At 41.5% G+C, this 19,778-nt stretch overlaps 1 protein-coding gene across 1 annotated transcript in view; it reads left to right on the top strand.

Annotated features, from left to right (window-relative positions):
* The window catches only part of ARHGEF28 (Rho guanine nucleotide exchange factor 28), a 180,706-nt gene that overhangs the window by 116,989 nt on the left and 43,939 nt on the right, over positions 1 to 19,778 (top strand). The window contains exons 22-28 of the mRNA XM_040622691.1: positions 1,794 to 1,923; positions 3,230 to 3,347; positions 6,223 to 6,477; positions 8,240 to 8,316; positions 14,460 to 14,638; positions 15,689 to 15,780; positions 17,158 to 17,340. Coding sequence (XP_040478625.1) covers positions 1,794 to 1,923; positions 3,230 to 3,347; positions 6,223 to 6,477; positions 8,240 to 8,316; positions 14,460 to 14,638; positions 15,689 to 15,780; positions 17,158 to 17,340 — 1,034 coding nt within the window. The remainder of the gene's footprint in view (positions 1 to 1,793; positions 1,924 to 3,229; positions 3,348 to 6,222; positions 6,478 to 8,239; positions 8,317 to 14,459; positions 14,639 to 15,688; positions 15,781 to 17,157; positions 17,341 to 19,778) is intronic.

Here is a 19,778-nt window from a genome sequence, read left to right as displayed (position 1 = left end):
GATGTTCAACATCTTTCATGTGCTTATTTGTCATCTGTAGATCCTCTCTGGTAAAAGGTTGGCTCATGTCTTTGCCCATTTTCTAATTGGATTGTTTGTTTTCTTACTGTTGAGTATTGAAATTTCTTTATATATTCTAGATCCTAGTCCTTTGTCAGATATGTGATTTGCAAACATTTTCTTAAGTCTTTAACTTGTTTTCTCATTCTTTAAGTTAGATAAAGTCCATTATTTCAGTTTTTCCTTTTAAACATCATGGTTTTGGTTTCATGTCTAAGAACTTTTTGTCTAGCCTGAGATGTCAAAAGATTTTCTCCTATTTATATTTGTAAATGTTTTACAGTTTTATGTTTTACATTTAAGTCTGTGATCCATTTTGAGTTAATTTTTAAGATATGAGCCACATGCCAAGATTCACTTTTTGTTTTTAGTCTATGGATGTCTAATTGCCCCAATGCCATTTGTTGGAAGTACCATCCTTCCTCCATTGAATTGCTTTTGCTCCTCTGTCAAAAATCCATTGGGCATTTTGGGTTCCTACTCTGTTCCACTAATCTATGTGTCTATCCTTTCACACAGTCTTAATTATTGTAGCTATATAATAAATCTTGAAATTGGATAGACTGAGTCCTTCTACTTTATTTTTTTCCAAATTGTTTTTAGCTGTTCTATTATTTTATCTTTCCATCTAAATTCTACAATAATCTTGTCTATATGTATTTTTTAAAAAACTTGCTGGGATTATGATGAGGATTGCATTAAACCTATAGATCAATTTGGGAAAATTGATGTCTTTACCATGTTGAGTCTTCTATGAACATGATCTATCTCTCCATTGATTTACATCTTTGATTTTTTTCACCAGCATTGTATGGTTGTCAGCATGGAAGGCCTATGTGTACTATGTTAGATTTGGGGTTTTTTTGTTTTTGTTTTTGTTTTTTTTGAGCAATCATCGGTACTTTAAGAATCAGCTCTTGAGACATACTGGGCTCAAACATAGATAAAGCTGTAAGCAAAGATGAAAAGATCAGAGATGGTGATGTAAAGCTGAAGTACTTGTCAGGGACTAGGTGAGTGTATTCTGGTTTCTGTTGTAATAATATTGATTGTGGCAGAGGCTGAAACATTGGCATTCAGGTAATTCAGTTTGTTCCCTCCATACCACCTTATGAATCTGATTTGGTTCCCATCTAGATTTTTCTACAGAGATGTTTCCATAGGTCAAACTTATTGAAATATCCAGCCCATATCTCTACTTTGGTCCATCAGTTAGTAAGTCCATCAGTAATCCATTCTGATTATTCACCTTTCCCTTTTACCTGCTTCTTGACCCATTTGTAATGTGTTGACAAAATCAAATTCTGAATTGAGGACTGAGTCCACGGACATGATCAGTTCACCAATATAAATGTCAGCCTATGAGAGGTAAACCTTCTTGAGCACCCCCAAGTGTTGCGACGTAGTTTTTCTTCAGTCTATAAAAGTAATAAGACAATAAGTTGAAATGATAAGTTGCATAAACACCTAAAAAAGAATAAAAGGTAACAAATGTTTTTCATTTGGCTGGTAATTGAATTAGTTCAATACCGCCTAACCCCAGTAGGTTGATGTCTTCCCCTTACCTCTTGGCAACTTCTTAGTTTAATTTAAAAGGTGTCTGGAGAAAGAAGGGATTTTGTTTAGAAATTTCATGTTTATTCTTTATTTGCTGAGAATATATTGAAATAAATGAAAATTGCATGTTCTTTTCAGTGTTTAGAATTAATTTGTGAATGATTATTGAAATGTCATTCTCAGTTTTCAGAAGAAAATGCAAATCAAATGAAGAAAATATATGGAGAATTCTGTAGCCATCACAAAGAAGCTGTTAGCCTCTTTAAAGAACTCCAACAAAATAAAAAGTTTCAGAATTTTATTAAGGCAAGTATTTTTAAACTATTGCAAAGTGGTAAGCCACTTTGGGGAAATAGTTCATGCTTTCTTGTTACATGACCTTAACAAGTTTTACATCTAGGTGCTGATTTTCAGGGGAAGGAGAAGAAAGGGATAGGCTTGTGGTAAAGAAGGAAAGTCTCTTTTTCTGTCTTAGTAAAATATTTCTCCCAAATCATTTCCTTTTGTATCTTATATTTGTAAAGTGTCCTCCAAGCTTCTGAGCACCTTTGTAATATCCTGGGTTGTCATTTTATGTCCTGAGAAGTAATAAATCAGAAGAACCTTAGTAAAAATACAGAACTGACCCCACCCCCACTGGATTACTTTGAAGCAAATCTAGAACATCATATAATTTCTCATGTATTTAATATGTATCTCTACACAATGCATCTTTTAAAAATTGCAAAGATAAGAAACCAGGGATGTACTGTATGGTGACTAACATAATAAAAAAAAATAAAATAAAAAAAAAATAAAAAAAATTGCAAAGATATTGTCATAGTAAGTTAAGAATTATTCTTTAATATCTTCAGACAGCTGGTCGATATTCAGATTTCCTTAAAAAATGAAATGAAATTGTATTGCTTAAGTCAGAATCCGACTAAAGTTGACATATTGTGTATCAGAGTTATATCTTTTAAATCTCCTTTATTTTTTGGTGTCCAGTTTATGTGTTGAAGAAATTTGTCCTTCAGAGTTCCATGGACTGTACATTTTTTTCCTTTTATTTTGAGAATGTTAGCAGACTTCCCCCTCCCCCAGACTGCACACATGAGTATTGAGAACTTGAAAACTTAAAGAATACTATGAAATTTTTAGGCAAAAAGTTGACCTGATTAGAGGTAACTGTAAGTGCTGTAATGAATGATAACAGGTGTAGAGGAAGAATGGTTAGAAAAATCAACAGTAAATTGCAAACTCACACTCAAAATGTAACTTTGATTCATGAATATTTTCCAGAACTTTTGCTCTTCATAAATCTTAACACTTAGTGAAACTTGCTTACTTTTGGAGTTAACTGCAAATATATCAGTGTAACTTGAAACTTCTTAATCTTGGAGAGTCAGGCTATTGAGAGATTAATGACAAAGTGTATGATTTAATGATACTGAATCAAGTTTTAATCAATGATAATGCATATTACGTTGTATCTGAATAGAATGATACAGTGGCAGATTCTTTGTATTACTAAACTCAGACCTAAAAAGAAAATACAGTTTGTGTATATAAAAATGTATGTGTGTGTGTGTGTGTGTGTGTGTGTGTGTGTGTGTGTGTGTGTGTTTTAAAGCTTCGAAATAGTAATCTCTTGGCTCGACGCCGAGGAATTCCAGAGTGCATCCTGCTGGTCACCCAGCGCATCACAAAATATCCTGTCCTGGTGGAAAGGATTCTGCAATACACAAAGGGTGAGTCGTAACTTCTGGGATAAACATTTGCCTCTTGCATTAATTTTAAGCATAGCCAAGGTGTCATCAACGGATACAGATGCTAGTGGCCTGTGATTCATGGAGACTGTTGATTAGGGGAAAACTTTTAGAGCCTTAGGATTTGGATCCGTTTTGAGACGTTATGCTTTGTAGTGTAGCTCGGGCAGTAGTCTGAATTGCTCCAGGCAGCCTAAGCCAAGCAGCGTTCTTCATACTTTGATTCTGCCTCTCCCGTCTTCAATTTCCCTGTGTCTGGATCTTAATACCTCTGTTTCCTCATCTTCCTGTTAACCTTATCAGTAGTCTGATGAAACATACCCCATGGATCCTATCACCAGATGTCACATCTTCCAAGCAGTGAATCACTAGATTTGAGAATGATTTCTGAGGGAGCTATTTTTTACCCTGTGAGTTCATCAAGTTCCAGGGGTAACATCTAGGCATCTTTTAAGAAGCTAGTAATGCACATGGCTGGACCGTAAGCTCCTGAAGGATCGAGAATGCGTGTGTCTGTCTGGTTCACGGCTGGATCTTGAATGCCTAGTGCAGTGACTGGTACAGTAGAGGCTATCAATAAATAGAAACATACCAGAGCAGTGAACAATTAAATAAAAATGCCTGTTCCTCCAGCTAGCTTATTGATCTTGAGTAAATTATTGGTCGGAGGGTAGCATGTTAGGTTAACAAGGGCTTGGGTTTAGAATCGTGTGAACTTGTATTGCCATTGCATATACTTGGTTTTGCAACTCATTGGTTGGGCACATTCGTTAAAGGAGCCTCAGTTAATCCTCGGGGAATTGTGAGGATTAAATGAGATTGTTGCATAAAATGCCCAGTGCAGAGCCTGCTGTAAACAAAGGACTCACTAAGCGGGAACTGTTTCTATTACCTTCATTATGACCAGTTGCCTTGGAAGTAATGAAAGGGGTAATGAGCTCTTAAGCGCCCCCTCTAAAAAAGTCAACCTCTAACATCCTCTTTTTGGGAAGCGGTCTAGGCACGCAGAAATATATGAATTAGTGTTTCCTTTTTTTCAGTCACATTAACAACTAAGTTCAGGCAGGAATGGTAGCCTCTATTCCTTGTATTCCATTTTTACTTCTCCCTGTAATTCAATATAAAAGAAAATATAGGCACCGTACACAGAGAAAAGCCTCATAAATGTTGCTCTCAGCAAAATAATGAAAACAGAATTAAGGCTTTCAGTTGTATGATGTTCATATTGTCTTAAGGCTAGAATTTAATACAATACCTCAAAGACAAAAGTGTGCTAGATTGTGTTAGGTCGGCTACTGCTACTCTAAGAATCATCCCATGCCGAATTCCTGGTAGAATGAATAACAGTCATTACCTACTGTGTGTCAGAAGTGGTAAGTGTGACTCAGGGCTTTTCGGATATAGCTGGCATGATGGTTGAATGGACCCTGCTTCCTTAGGTCAGACCTTACCAATGGTCCATTCTCGCTCTCTCTGGCTCCTGGGAGCATTGGTTTATGGGACTTGGTTATGGCAGTGCTTCTCAAACTTCGTTAGGCATATTCCTCTCCTGCAGATCTTGCTTTACATGCACATTCTGCTTCAGTGAAGTCTGGGGTGGAACCCAACGTCCTAGTAAGACTCCCAGGTGGGGCTGATGCTGCATCACTTAGCCTCGCCCGCCATCACAAGACAGTAATTTGTCCCTGAAGGTCAAAAGAAAACTGAGCCTTTTCTTGGTTTCACCCCAACTTACCTTGTAACTCAACGTTGATGTCCTTTACTCCCCTTTCCTATTTATGAAATATGCTCTTTGGAAAGGAGAACCTTTTGCAGGTTGATAAGTGTAGTAAAGAGGATGCTTTTGCAGACAGTGAGAAAGAAAGTATCTTCCTTGTGAAAGATCCCTGTCAGGATCTGTTCCTTGATTTTCTGGAACAACCTTCATGCATGTAGGACATTGAGAACCTGGAAATGTTCAGACTGTTTGAGGACTTGCCCTCTCTCACTTGACTGCTGTTTCTGTGTGTTGATTTCTGCTGCTGTAGGCTTTTGTTTTCTCTGCCAGTTTTTCTTTTCTCCTCTCCTTCTGGCACTTTCTGACCTCTTGAAACTTTCACTTCGGTTTGCCTCAATAAACATGAACTAGGTGTTTCTTATTATCCAATAAGACAATAGTTAAATTCAGTTTCATCTGGAGTTCTAGGAGGATGTTCCAGAAACTCCTCCAGAGCTTTTTCTTCAGATAATTGAGAGATACAAACAGATGGCCAGTGTTTTAAAGAGGAACACCTGGAATCAATGATTATCTACTGTTCCCATGAGTATGGCTGACCCACTAGGCACAGTGCCTTTGTCCCATTTTTTTTAGGTTGAGAAAATGTTGAAGTATCATTTTGAGTATTTTTTTATGGAGGGAGGGAGCCAGGAAGGCAAATGAGTCTGGGGCCTGTTCAAGGCCCCCTGCAGCTCCCTTTCATGAGAGGACCCTCATCTGGGCCTGCAGCTTGGCTAAGTTCTAAGAAATTCAGTGAAGGGATTACTTGATTACCTGTGTCTGAGAAGGTAGACAGAAAGCGTAGGTTAGTACATGACATATTCAGTGCTCTTGGGGCAGGTCAGACCAATCTTCAGAGCCCAGACATCTTACTGATAGTATTTCAGCTGAAGCATATCTGATAATTAAATCTTTTATAATTAAATCTTGTAACAGTTCTTTTTGGGAGGAAGAGTGCAGAGTGATAATGTGACTCTAATCCAACATTTTTGTTGTATGATTTTTGCTCTTCGTATCATTTTAATTGCATTTAAAACTAAAAAAATATTCTTCCTCAGCACTCTGGTTTATTCTATAGTGTTCTTTCTTTTTCCCATGCAGAAGGAAGTGAAGAACATAAAGACTTGTGCAAAGCCCTGTGCTTAATTAAAGACATGATTGCAGCAGTGGATTTAAAAGTCAGCGAGTATGAGAAAAACCAAAAATGGCTTGAGATCCTAACTAAGATCGAAAACAAAACCTACACAAAGCTCAAAAACGGCCATGTGTTCAGGAAGCAAGCACTGATAAGTAAAGAAAGGACTCTCTTACATGATGGCCTTGTTTACTGGAAAACTGCTACGGGTCGTTTCAAAGGTATTGTTTCTCCTCCTTTGACATATGTTACTCTTTTAACAGGACAGATTTTCAAAAGAAGAGTGGTTCAGAGATGGCAGGCACACACACAAACCCTGGGGAAGTGGGAAAGCATCAAGTCGTGGACTTCAATAGGCAAATGCTACATATCTTTGGTGGGAGTTTGCTGCCCCAAGCAAAAGCCTTCATCTACGTTTTATGAATTTGCAGTTTGGGATATTGGAATGAAAGGAGCTGAGATTTCTGCTAACTGTTGGCACGGAAATATTACTCTGGCAAATGTAGTGTGTTGAAAATGAGGCAGTACGCCTACACACCTAGAGGCTGTGTGCCAAGCCAGCTGGGGGCTGTCACACCAGCGAGGGGAGAAATGAGTTCTGAATGTCGTGTTTCTTACTGAGTAATAAGATGCAGAAATATACATGCTCGCAGTGGCACAAACTCTTCCTCAGTGCTACTGTTTGGCATTAACTGGCCTTAATCTGACTCTGCTAAACTAGGTAGAGTCTAAAACCGTTTATTCAGTTCTAAAGGACTGATTCTGTGGGTGGCATCTTACCTGATCCAGGCTTTCTCGACTCTGATCACACACTATAGAACTGCCTTGGGAGCTTAAACAAAATTCCTGATGTTCAAGTCTTCTCACAGAGATTCTAATTTTATTGGTCTGGGGATGAAGCCTACGCATAGGGATGCTAAAGGTCCCCACATGAGTCTGCTGTAGAGCCAGGGTTAAGAACCCCCAGTCTGCTCTCCCTGTGTTTAATGTATCTTAATAACTTCCTCTGATAAGTGAGAGGAAGAGGTTTTAATTTCTAGGTACTCCAAGGGAACTCGTTACTCAAAGGTAACTCAGAGGTAACCCTTTGGAGGATTATCCAGTTTTCACGGTGTTTGCAGCTAATGACTGAAATGGGATTTGTTGATCAGCAGTGTGGGGACTAAACATGAACCACAATTAGAACAGTGACCAAACTACATTACTAACCAGTCTGTAGACCCCTGTGCTCCAAGTCCTTTGCTCTTGGTCCCTTGCATCACATCAGCAGGTTGCTAACTCTATGGTCGGCTAGTGAAGGTGGGTTCCTGTGAACAACTTGTGGGGGACGTGTAAGATCGCAAACTCTGCTCAGGTCTAGATGGAATGATTCAACAGATTGTATACATAGTTCAAGGCTGAAGCTGCCCTCTAACAGTTACGATTAAGGTTCTTTTTCTAAAGGTAAGCATTTGCTCCATTCTATTAGAACCTTTGTTTATTGGATATTTGTTTCTTTTTTCTTTTTTTTTTTTTTAAAGATTTTATTTATTTATTTGACAGAGAGAGACAGCCAGCGAGAGAGAGAACACAAGCAGGGGGGGTGGGAGAGGAAGAAGCAGGCTCCTAGTGGAGGAGCCCGATGTGGGACTCAATCCCAGAACACTGGGATCACGCCCTGAGCCAAAGGCAGACGCTTAACGACTGCACCACCTAGGCGCCCCGGATATTTCTTTTCCATTTTGAAAGCTCCAGATTAAATATTGCTGGAGATATACCTGTAGTTACACACACATGCATGCTTAAACACAGCTAAGTTGTCTGTAGAGTTTCTCTTTGGCTATCATAAATACATGCATTTTTATAAAAGTTCCATAATTAGACTGAATCTTAGTCTTCTTACTTTTAATAAATTGAAGTTTCCATCATGAAATCAGAATATTTGATAAAGGTATTTGAACTGTGGTTGGTTTCATTAATACTAGTGATATCTTTTCTTTGAAGATATCCTGGCTCTACTTCTAACTGATGTGCTGCTCTTTTTACAAGAAAAAGACCAGAAATACATCTTTGCAGCTGTTGTAAGTATATGGCCATGTGATGCATATTTTAAAGGGTCGAGTCCCACATATCTTTGAAAAATGCCTGAAAGTCCTTGTGAAATTAAGTAGCCATCGGCAAGAGTGTACCCCCTATGTTTCCATTAGTATTGGTGATTGCAATGTTCAGTAAGAAGCATCTCATTTGGTTTAACAAGCATGAAAAGAGTTGATTTATAGCCAGGAGTCGTAGTCAGGTAATTCAATTGCTAATTGGTAATTCAGTTGTCAATCGTTAATGTAAAAATACTGAAGTACCTTGAGACTGGTTGGTGGACAGGCCCTCGCCTAAGCCCCTCAAGTGACTCTCTGTCATCTGGCTATCTTGGTATGTATTCCAGATCTCTCCCACCCCCTTCCTGACCATGCCTTCCCAGCCACTCAGATGTTAATGCTGGGAACAGTGGGTCTCTTCCAGAATCTTGTTCTGTTTCCATCGGTCTGTCCCTGGTGTACCCGTTGCTTGCCTCATTCATAACTGTCATGATGGTCCTTCTGCCAAACAAGAGAACATTATTGTAGTATCTAAAGTTTAAAGAAGATTCTTGTTTCTACTATAATGACTCTAATTACTAAGATTATTTATATAAAATTTATCTTTATAGTGTGTTACATTAATCTCGTGGCTGGCACAGAGTTAGACTAGAAGTAAAACCAGTATTTATGACATTTTTTACACAGTGTCTTGCAATCCAAAATGACTCAATTAAAGAAGGAAGAGGTCATCAATTAACTTTGTCAGCCTCATGGAACATTAGGCCCTGTTAAAGGAAAGAATCCGAGATGCAGTACCACTGTGGGCATTATACTGGTGGCTCTCTGAAATGGTTCTTATTTGTCACCCATTGACAGGACATTCGGGAATCACTAATAGATGTCATCAGTTCCAACAGGTTTTAGCACATTCAGAGCTTAATGAAGTTTCTGTTATGCCATTCAGAGAAAACACAGAAGCATGGCTGCCCAGGGGTGGATTTGGGGGAAGGAAAAGGTCAGTGGAGTGCCTCACCTGCCCGTCTGTGCTTGTCAGGTTGGCCCCGTAGGCTTCTTCACCCTGTTGATAGGCACATTGGTTTCATCAGCACACAGATGCCGGGTTGTATAAAGGTCAGAGATAGCCTCACAAAGCTACTCCAGAGGATAGCAAGAGCCTGGAACAAGTCCCTGTGGTTCTGAGGCATTCGAACTGTGTATGCTGCAGATTTCGTGACACGCTACTGATTTGTCAAGCAGCCTCTCTGTGCTGTTATCTGGGATGCTGTGAATGGAGAGAGAGTAAGTGGGAAGGTGGAACCATTTTGTTTGTCCTGTGGGAGGTAAGGACCATGCTAGAAGAGAAAACAAATTCACACCACACCTTTATAGAAACAAAAGTTTGTTCAAAACCAGAGAGCTGAAAGAGAAGCAAATTGTCCTTTCTTGGGTGTTATTACAGGCCAAGGTGACCTGCTGATGAGTCAAAGATGAGACACAGCATAAAGACAACTGTCTTATTTTCTAGGACAACATAGCATACGGATTGAGGTGAAGGCGTGATGTTCACTTTATAGTACTACTTGAAATATGGATCTGCCCGTCCTATGTGACCTCTTCCAGAGTTATCTGTGCCAGCCTTAGACCACGTTTGCCATTAAGTGGGATGTTAGGAATGCAGTCCACCGAATGCCAGAATGAAGGTGGCCGCAGCTTCGCTCCTCTCCGTAGAAGGGGTTTGGCTCTGGACAACAGTAAGATGGTGCCGATACTGTTTCATGGCATTGTTAGCTTGATACAGAGCAGCTTTCATAAGAGCCAGCTAAGCCCTTGTCCATGTCAGGGAGCAAAATAGAAGCATTATCCTTAAGGACTCAAGGGCACTGTACTGTTCAAGATATGGTTTTGAGCTGCATCACAGAAGTTTAGTTAGCACAGCCCTCGAGTCATAAATACCTAATTTACGCTATATTGAGGGAATTGCTATAAGCTTGAGGGAATTGCTGTATTAGCTAGGGTTATAGAATGTTTGGATTTCCTGGCTCTCTCCTTGGCATTGGAGAAAGCTTCCTGCTAACACCCACAGGTAAGTTTCTCTGCTCTTTGTGCTATTAGAAAAACTGCTTTAGACATTGAGGAAGACATAAAAAGATGGAAAGATATTCCATGCTCATGGATCGGAAGAATTTGTATGGAAACAGAAAAGGCCCTGAATCTCCAAGGAACTGTTGAAAAGGAAAAACAAAGCTGGGGGCATCACAATGCCGGATTTCGAGCTGTACTACAAAGCTGTGATCACAAAGACAGCATGGTACTGGCACAAAAACAGACACATAGACCAATGGAACAGAATAGAGAGCCCAGAAATGGACCCTCGGCTCTTTGGGCAACTAATATTTGATAAAGCAGGAAAAAACATCCGGTGGGAAAAAGACAGTCTCTTCAATAAATGGTGCTGGGAAAATTGGACAGCTACATGCAAAAGAATGAAACTTGACCACTATCTCACACCATACACAAAAATAAACTCCAAATGGATGAAAGACCTCGATGTGAGACAGGAATCCATCAAAATTCTAGAGGAGAACATAGGCAGCAACCTCTACGACATCGGCCAAAGCAACCTTTTTCATGACACATCCCCAAAGGCAAGAGAAACAAAAGATAAAATGAATTTATGGGACTTCATCAAGATTAAAAGTTTCTGCACAGCCAAGGAAACAGTCAGAAAAACTAAGAGGCAGCCCACGGAATGGGAGAATATATTTGCAAATGACACTACAGATAAAGGACTGGTATCCAAGATCTACAAAGAACTTCTCAAACTCAATACACGAGAAACAAATAAACAAATCAAAAAATGGGCAGAAGATATGAACAGACACTTTTCCAATGAAGACATACAAATGGCTAACAGACACATGAAAAAATGTTCAAAATCATTAGCCATCAAGGAAATTCAAATCAAAACCACACTGAGATACCACCTTACGCCAGTTAGAATGGCAAAAATAGACAAGGCAAGAAACAACAATTGTTGGAGAGGATGTGGAGAAAGGGGATCCCTCCTACATTGTTGGTGGGAATGCAAGTTGGTACAGCCACTCTGGAAAACAGTGTGGAGGTCCCTTAAAAAGTTAAAAATTGAGCTACCCTATGATCCAGCCATTGCACTACTGGGTGTTTACCCCAAAGATACAGACGTAGTGAAGAGAAGGGCCATATGCACCCCAGTGTTCATAGCAGCAATGTCCACAATAGCTAAATCGTGGAAGGAACCAAGATGCCCTTCAACAGATGACTGGATTAAGAAGTTGTGGTCCATATATACAATGGAATATTACTCAGCTATCAGAAAGAACGAGTTCTCAACATTTGCTACAACATGGACAGCACTGGAGGAGATAATGCTAAGTGAAATAAGTCAAGCAGAGAAAGACAACTATCATATGATTTCTCTCATCTATGGAACATAAGAACTAGGATGATCGGTAGGGGAGGAAAGGGATAAAGGTGGGGGGGTAATCAGAAGGGGGAATGAAACATGAGAGACTATGGACTATGAGAAACAAACTGAGGACTTCAGAGGGGAGGGTGGTGGGGGAATGGGATAGACCGGTGATGGGTAGTAAGGAGGGCACGTATTGCATGGTGCACTGGGTGTTATACACAACTAATGAATCATCGAGCCTTACATCGGAAACCGGGGATGTACTGTATGGTGACTAACATAATACAATAAAAAATCATTAAAAAAAAAAAAATGAAACCAAAAAAAAAAAAAAAAAAGGAAAAACTGCTTTAGGAAAGGCTTGACTTACTACGTGTTACGAAAGACAGGATGAATTTGGAAATGGCCAGAAGATGAGCAGCTGAAAACAGCAGAAAAATGGAGTCCCTACAAGAGAATTTTGCTTTTAAAGAGGACTTGGCTGGAAATGGGAGTAGGACCCAAACCTTATGAAATGACTAGGAAAAAATAGATATGTTCATTAAATCCTGCACTACTGTGTGTAGGAGGATCTCTTAAATATTAAAGAAGGTAACTTCAAAATGAATAATAAAAAAGACAAGGGAACTTGGAGATGTGCAAGTTCAAGTTTGAAACAGGAAGCAGTCTGAAGATCTTGTTGTCACAGTGGGATTTTGAATGGCATTCCTAGCGGAGTCAGCCACTCCGTGGAATCCCAAATGGAGACAGAGATGGGGTGACAACAGGGCTAAATGTAGCAGCTCCTTTTCCTCTTCCCCTGGGGCAGAGGCTGGCAGCCCGCCTCAAGGGTTTGGCAGGAAACACACAGGAGGGAACTGGGAGTGGGCTTGGGATCAAGGATCCCATAGCAAGTGCTAGAGACTGTAGTGACCTTGTGAGAACATGGCCTGTCTCCCAGAAGGCAGGGATTACTCAGCGACAGCCCGTGTGTTCACATGAGTACATGGGCCCAGGATTGCCAGTCTGCTTTTTCCAAGAACCCATAAATCTACTTTTTAAAAAATAAATAAAGGAAAACCCCCAGTTTTTAAGTATTGGTGACTGTTGAAAAAGTTTTTAAAATACTGTGGCAGGAGCCAAACATCTCTGCAGGCTGGCTGAGGCTTGGGCATGATCAATTTTTAACGTCTGTTTCTAAGGTAGACCAGTTACTTCCATTCCTAGAGATTTAATTTGAATTCTTGATCATCTCTAGCGTTCTTGGGTGATTAATATGAATAATGATGAATGTGCCCCCAATGTCTCCTCCTCTGATGGTGATTTAATTAATGCTACTTTCTACCTGCTTATGTATTTTTCATTTAAAAAAATATCTGACCTTACCTACCACCTCTTCTCCTTCTATAGCACTAGCCAGCTGGTCCAGATAGTTTCATCCTTGCTAATGTCTGAAGCAATTTAAACCTACTCTGCCTTTTCTATACAGAGGCCATTTACCTTGTAAACTGAGAAGCCTAAGTCTGTGCAAGGAAGGAAGGAAAGCAAATGAGGTCTTAGATAGTATGTCCATGACTGAGTGGAGGATATTAATAGTGCTCAGGGGCCCACCCTAATTAGGGCAGTATTCAAAAAGTTGTTATTTTTTGGGTTTTTTTTTGCTGCTCAGAGAAGAATGGGCTGAAAAGGTATTCTAGGTACAGCCTTGCACACAACTTTAGATGTGGCAGAGCTGTGTGATGCTGGGCAGGCAGACAGAAGCACTGCAGAGGCAGCTGTGAGGATTGTAGTGGTGTGTTCTGGGTGAAGGTATCACTCAGTCCGTGACGGAGACGCCAATCCTCGTACTGCTACTGACTCTAAACAGTGATGAAAGCCACAAACCAAAGAAAATTCTTCATACTTAGCTCCCAAAACTGTTTATCTCCTGCAGGCATTCTTTTATTTATTTCAACTACGGCTCCCTACCCAGATTAGTAGTATTCCCTTACTCATCATCCCCAGCGCTGAGAATGGGACCTTGAAAGATCGCAGTAAACGTGCGTAGAAGAGGAGATTTAGTCATGGCATGTATGACGAATGTTAGCCTTTCTTCCTCTTCGCTCTGATGGAATTATGCTAAATCCATTTCTACAGACATTTACTGAAAGCCTGCTCTCGGTGTACAAAGATGAATCAGAGCCATTCCTGCCTAGAAAGGCTCACGTGGTGGGGGGCGTTCGCAGGCAGAACCACAGAAGTTCAGTCGCTGTGCTCTCTCCTACGGTAGAAGACGACACTGGTTATGCTCAGGGAATCTGAGGTCACGGCCCCTCTTCACTGTCATTTTCACGGTCCGCTCTAAACCCTGCTAAATTTGATGGGCTCTTAGGTCTGTGATATTCGAGATGCTATTTTCTACCCCATGCCCTCCTAGGAAAGCCCCCAAGCCCCTGACTATGGCATTTTGATATTCTTACTGCTCCGATTGTTCTGTCTTTTTAAAAGTTGTCCTTTTAAGCCACTCATTCTTAAGGACAAACATATTCCTGTATCCTTTTTCTCCATCCTCTCCTCACCATACCCCTTCTGTTGGAGAGCTTACCCACTTCCACAGCGCTTTTGAAAGCTCAAAGTGAAATGATTTGCCTAGTACTCTCGCTTTCCTTAGCTGATGTGCTTGGTGAGACCTTTGGTGTTGGTCGGATGCCGTTTTATCTGCACACCTTCCTCTGTTCTGTAGGATCAGAAGCCTTCGGTTATTTCCCTTCAGAAGCTCATTGCTAGAGAAGTTGCCAATGAGGAAAGAGGAATGTTTCTAATCAGTGCTTCGTCTGCGGGTCCTGAGATGTATGAAATTCATACCAACTCCAAGGAGGAACGAAATAACTGGATGAGACGAATCCAACAGGCAGTAGAAAGGTAACATTTCCTTCTGTCCACACTCTAGGGAACGGACTTGTCCAATTGGGAAAGTATTCTAACCATGTTTCCTCTGCATGGACACTTGGCCTCAGCCAGAAGGGTCTGCTCCCTGCCCCCTGCCCCTGCCGCCGATAGCCCCTCATCTGCAGCTTTGTTCCCTGCACCTCCCTGCATGTAAAGCCCGACCTCCCCTCTACCTGCATGAATCCTGCTCATCTTTGGCGCAGCTCATGGCTTCCCTCCTTCGTGAAGACCTCTTCAGCGCCAGTGGTCTCTTCCTTATCTGAAATTCTTGATCATCTGCTCTATAAAGCGTTTCCTCGGTGCTTGTCATAAACCACCTTGTAGCTCTTACCCTTATTGTGTATATACGTTTACTAGATTGGAAGCTCCTCGAGGGCAGGGGCTTTGCCTTTTGTTTCTCTTTGTGGCTAATTCTGAAGAATCCTTCAATAAACACTTTTCGATTGGTGGATCTAAGTGTTCTAAGTCAATTTACTTCTCATCACTTGCGGTTTTATAAGTTTTTATGAACGAGATGGGGTGAGGGTGATCATTCTTCATGGTAATTTGATTAGATCGATCTTGAATGGTGTTTTATAAAATTCTTCCACCTCCACTGCACCACACCCAACCTGGCACCCTACCCTCTGTGCCCTCCAACTCCCTCTCCTCTGTCCCATGAAGAAGTACCCAAGTGTAGTAGAAAGCAAAACAGTATTTTAGTTACCCCGAATGCTAGTGTTGGTAGAGTAGGGTGTGGGGGTGTGGGTACATGTGTACCTGAGTGTATGTTTGTGTATGTGTGTTTGTTGGAATTTTTGAATCATCCTGTACTTCTGACTTTGAGAGCTATGTCATATTGTGCAAGGTCCTTTATATACTCGGGAGAACCAGATATCTTGGCTAGAGGACATGAACAATTCTCTTTATGCTGAATTTTTCTTTTCTGAGTAATGCTGCTGCCAACTCCCCATGTCTTACTAATGAACTTAAAGATATTTGGATTTGGTTTCAGTTGTCTGTCTTGACTATTGTCTCTTAAAGTTGCCCAGAAGAAGATGGGGGAAGGACAAGCGAATCTGATGAAGAGAGGCGGAAAGCTGAAGCAAGAGTGGCCAGAATTCAGCAATGTCAAGGTACCGTGCAGACATCTCTGATCCCCTGGCTATGGTGTTCTCCTTGGATGTTGGGAAGGCCCACATGTTGTGAGTGGGAGGTTGTAAAGAAATGGTTAATCTAACTCTGTGTATCTGAGGCCCACCCACCACTCTTCAGAAAAAAAAAAAGTATTGGCACTAGGAGTGTTCAGATAAGGTGACTGTCTCCCCCTCCTTCCTCCTTAGTGATTTAAAATACATAACAATTAAAAAAAAATGGGCACATAATATGTAGAAAGCAAGAACCGTGGGCAGCGTGGTCCCCGTGTGCGTTGGGGTCACCATCCAGCGGTGTTATCATCCAGTCCCGGCACTGTCAGGTCACAGTTGTGTGACTTTGGACAAGGAGCCCATTAGCTCTGGTCATTAGTTTCCAAGTCTGTGAATTAAGGAAATTAGATTAGCTCAGTGAGTCTCATCTCTGGATGAACATCAGAATTACTTTGGGAGTTTTGTAAAAATTCTGATGCCTGGGCCCTACGCTCAACCAATTCACTCAGAATCTGTGGAAGGGGGGCTCCTGGGTAGCGCAGTCATTAAGTGTCTGCCTTCGGCTCAGGGAGTGATCCTGGCGTTCCAGGATCGAGTCCCACATCGGGCTCCTCCTCTGGGAGCCTGCTTCTTCCTCTCCCACTCCCCCTGCTTGTGTTCCCTCTCTTGCTGGCTGTCTCTCTGTCACATAAATAAATAAATTAAAAAAAAAAATCTGTGGAAGGTGGCTGTGGGTGTCAGTATTTAAAACTCTTCGCAGGTGACACTGAGGCAGACTGAGAACGCCTGGATTAGATGCTGGTTAAGCTCCCTTTAAACAGTAAGAATCATGTGATATGTTGAAATCAGAGGAAAATGATGTGTGCAAAGATGGTCAAGGAAATTGGATGTTTAGAAATAAGAACATAAACCAGTAGGTTTGGTTTTCACCAAGATGGGCTGAAGCCTGAGTGGCTTTGGGCCTTTGCCTTGTTTTCCCTTGTGGGTATCAGTCATCGTGAACGGCGCCACCTCAATTTTCATTCCTGAGCTTAGTGTTCAGTCTTAATAGAAAACAGCCTGAACAAAGAATAGTTGTGCAAGTTTTTCTGGAGTTAGGGGCATGGGAAAGGACGAACATCTGAGTACAGTAAGTGTACAGAAAAGACAATGGACGCTCAGAGTTGTTAGGTCGTTTGCTAAAGGTTACAATCACTAAGTGGAATAATGAGGATTTGAACCTGGTTGTGGCCCACTCAACAGCTTGTACTAGACCTGTGAGACCATACTGCTTGCTAACGAGGAACGTCTTTATCTTCGAGCTTGGATTTTCATACAGTTGCTGTATTCATCTGATAACCTTCCATGGTAAATACTATTTCATAGAAATACTCAGTAACCAAGACCAACAAATTTGCACATATTTGGAGGAGAAGCTGCATATCTATGCTGAACTTGGAGAACTGAGTGGATTTGAGGATGTCCATCTAGAGCCCCACCTCCTCATTAAACCGGACCCAGGAGAGCCTCCCCAGGCAGCCTCATTACTAGCAGCAGCTCTGAGAGAAGGTAAGTCGCTTCCAAAACTATTTGGTTTAATAAGTTCAGAAAATGTTTGAGTACTTTCTGTGTGCCATGCCCTGTGGTTTTAGTGCTCAACGTATAGCAAAATAAGACGGTGTTCCAACTGTGCTACAATTCGTACTCCAGAAATTGCAAAGTAAAAGGAAATAGATGTGTCAGGTTGTGTCAAGTACTATGAAGACAAAAACGTATCCCTCAGTAGATGAACGGATAAAGAAGTGGTGTACGTAGATAATAGAATCTCACTCAGCCATAAAAAGGAATGAGATCTGGCCATTTGCAACAACATGGATGGACCTAGAGGGTGTAATTCTAATTGAAATAAGTCAGGGAAAGACAAAGACCATATGATTTCACTCATATATGGAATTTAGGAAACAAACAAATTAAAAAAGAGCAAAACCAAAAAAGACTCTTAAATACAGAGCACAAATTGGTGGTTGCCAGAGTCGAGGTGGGTGTGGGGGGAAGGGTGAAATAGGTGATTGGGATTAAGAGAACACTTACCATGATGAGCACTGAGTAATATATAGAATTGTTGAATTACTATATTGTACAACTGCAACTAATATAACTATGTTAATTATAACTCAATAGAAAAACAATAAAGACGGTTTTATTTAGAAAACTATAGAGGACAATTGCTTCAATGAAGATTTTTTTTTAAAAGATTTTATTTATTTATTTGACAGGGATAGAGACAGCCAGCGAGAGAGGGAACACAAGCAGGGGGAATGGGAGAGGAAGAAGCAGGCACATAGCAGAGGAGCCTGATGTGGGGCTCGATCCCAGAACACCGGGATCACGCCCTGAGCCGAAGGCAGACGCTTAACCGCTGTGCCACCCAGGAGCCCCTTCAATGAAGATTTTAATGAAGTCTGAACCTTACTTAAAAAAAAGAAACAGGCGCGCCTGGGTGACTCAGTCAGTTAAGCATCTGACTCTTGATTTTGGCTCAGGTCATGATCTCAGGGTCCTGAGATGGAGCCCCACTTTGGGCTCCATGGTCAGCAGGGAGTCTGCTTGACATTCTCTCTCTCCCCCCGCCTCCCTCTGCTCTTCCCCACCACTTACTCACTCTCTCTCTTTCTCTCTGTAAAATAAATCAATCTTTAAAAAACAAAAACAAAAGATATTTTTTTAACCAGAGCCTGCCAAGATCTCTCTCTGCCCACCCGCACCACCTCACCTCATACGCTTCCCTGAGTATAGAGAGCGATGGAGTGTAGGGAGGTTGTATTCGAGTTAGGGTGACCAGGAAAGGCCTCTTCGATAAGGTGATATGTAAGCAGACGCAGGGAAATGAAAAAGCCAAGTGGACATCTGAGGAAAGAATGTTCCAGACACAGAGAACAGAAGATGCAAAGGTTCTGAGGCAGGTTCATGCCAGACCTGAGGAATAGCAAGGAGGACCGTGAGGTAGAATGAAGGGAGGGGTGCGGAGTGGTAGATGAGTCACAGCCAACCACCACCCACATGACCCGGCGCTGACTGAGGTAAGTAAGGAGTTTGGGTTTCATTCTGAGAGACACTGTGGGAAGCGTTACAGGGTTTGAGTAGCAGAGTGATGTCATGTGTGTTCCAAAAGGAGCCCTCTGACTGCTGTGTGGAGAATGGACCATAAGAGGGCTAATAAGATAGTTTAGGGTACAACCTTGGGACTGGGTGGCTGAGGTGGGGTGCAGGATAGGATCATTGGGGAAATGAGGAAGTCAAGGAGACATGAGGACAAAGTGTGGACTTTGGACTACGTTCATAAAAATGGCAATTCCTGAGAACTTTGATGGGAGAAGCATTTGAGGAAGGGAGAGGACTTGCACCAGATGCTAAATTGTTCAAGGAATCTGTAGATGAATGGCAACAAGGAGGGGTCATGAGTGGTGTAATCTGATGGCACGAAATTAAAGGCAAAAAGGGGTTGGGGAGTGGGGATAATATTTTGGAAGTGACAGTAGGGACAATGGGTTTGAGAGAGAAAGCAGCCGCCACCTGAGAGGGTGGGAAGGAACGCACACATGGTTTGGTAGATTCCAGACCATGGACTAAATGTGTCCTACCACCTGTTTCTGTGAATACAGGTTGATTGCAACACAGCCAGCCCCGCTTGTTTACCTATTATCTGTGGCTGCTTTCTTGCCGCACTGGTGACGGTGAGTAGCTGCAGCAGAAAATGTGACCCGCAGAGCCTAAACTGTTTACGATCCGGGCCTTTGCGGACCGAGTTTGCCAAGCTCTGGCTCAGAATCGCGGAACATCAGCTCTGGAGGAGAGTTTAGAAATCCATGGCATTCTATCACCTTTATTTGATAAGGAAACCGAGGTCTTAAGAAGGGCATAGAGGTTGTCTGAAGCGGGGTCCACTGGTGGAATCATTCATTCATCCATTCATTTTCATTCATTCATTCAGTATTCATTGAGCATCT

Source organism: Ursus maritimus, unplaced genomic scaffold, assembly GCF_017311325.1.
Source record: "Ursus maritimus isolate PB19 unplaced genomic scaffold, ASM1731132v1 scaffold_5, whole genome shotgun sequence".
Classification (NCBI taxonomy): Eukaryota; Metazoa; Chordata; class Mammalia; order Carnivora; family Ursidae; genus Ursus; species Ursus maritimus.
The sequence above is the reverse complement of the archived record's forward strand: the minus strand, read 5'-3'. Positions and strand labels throughout refer to the sequence as shown.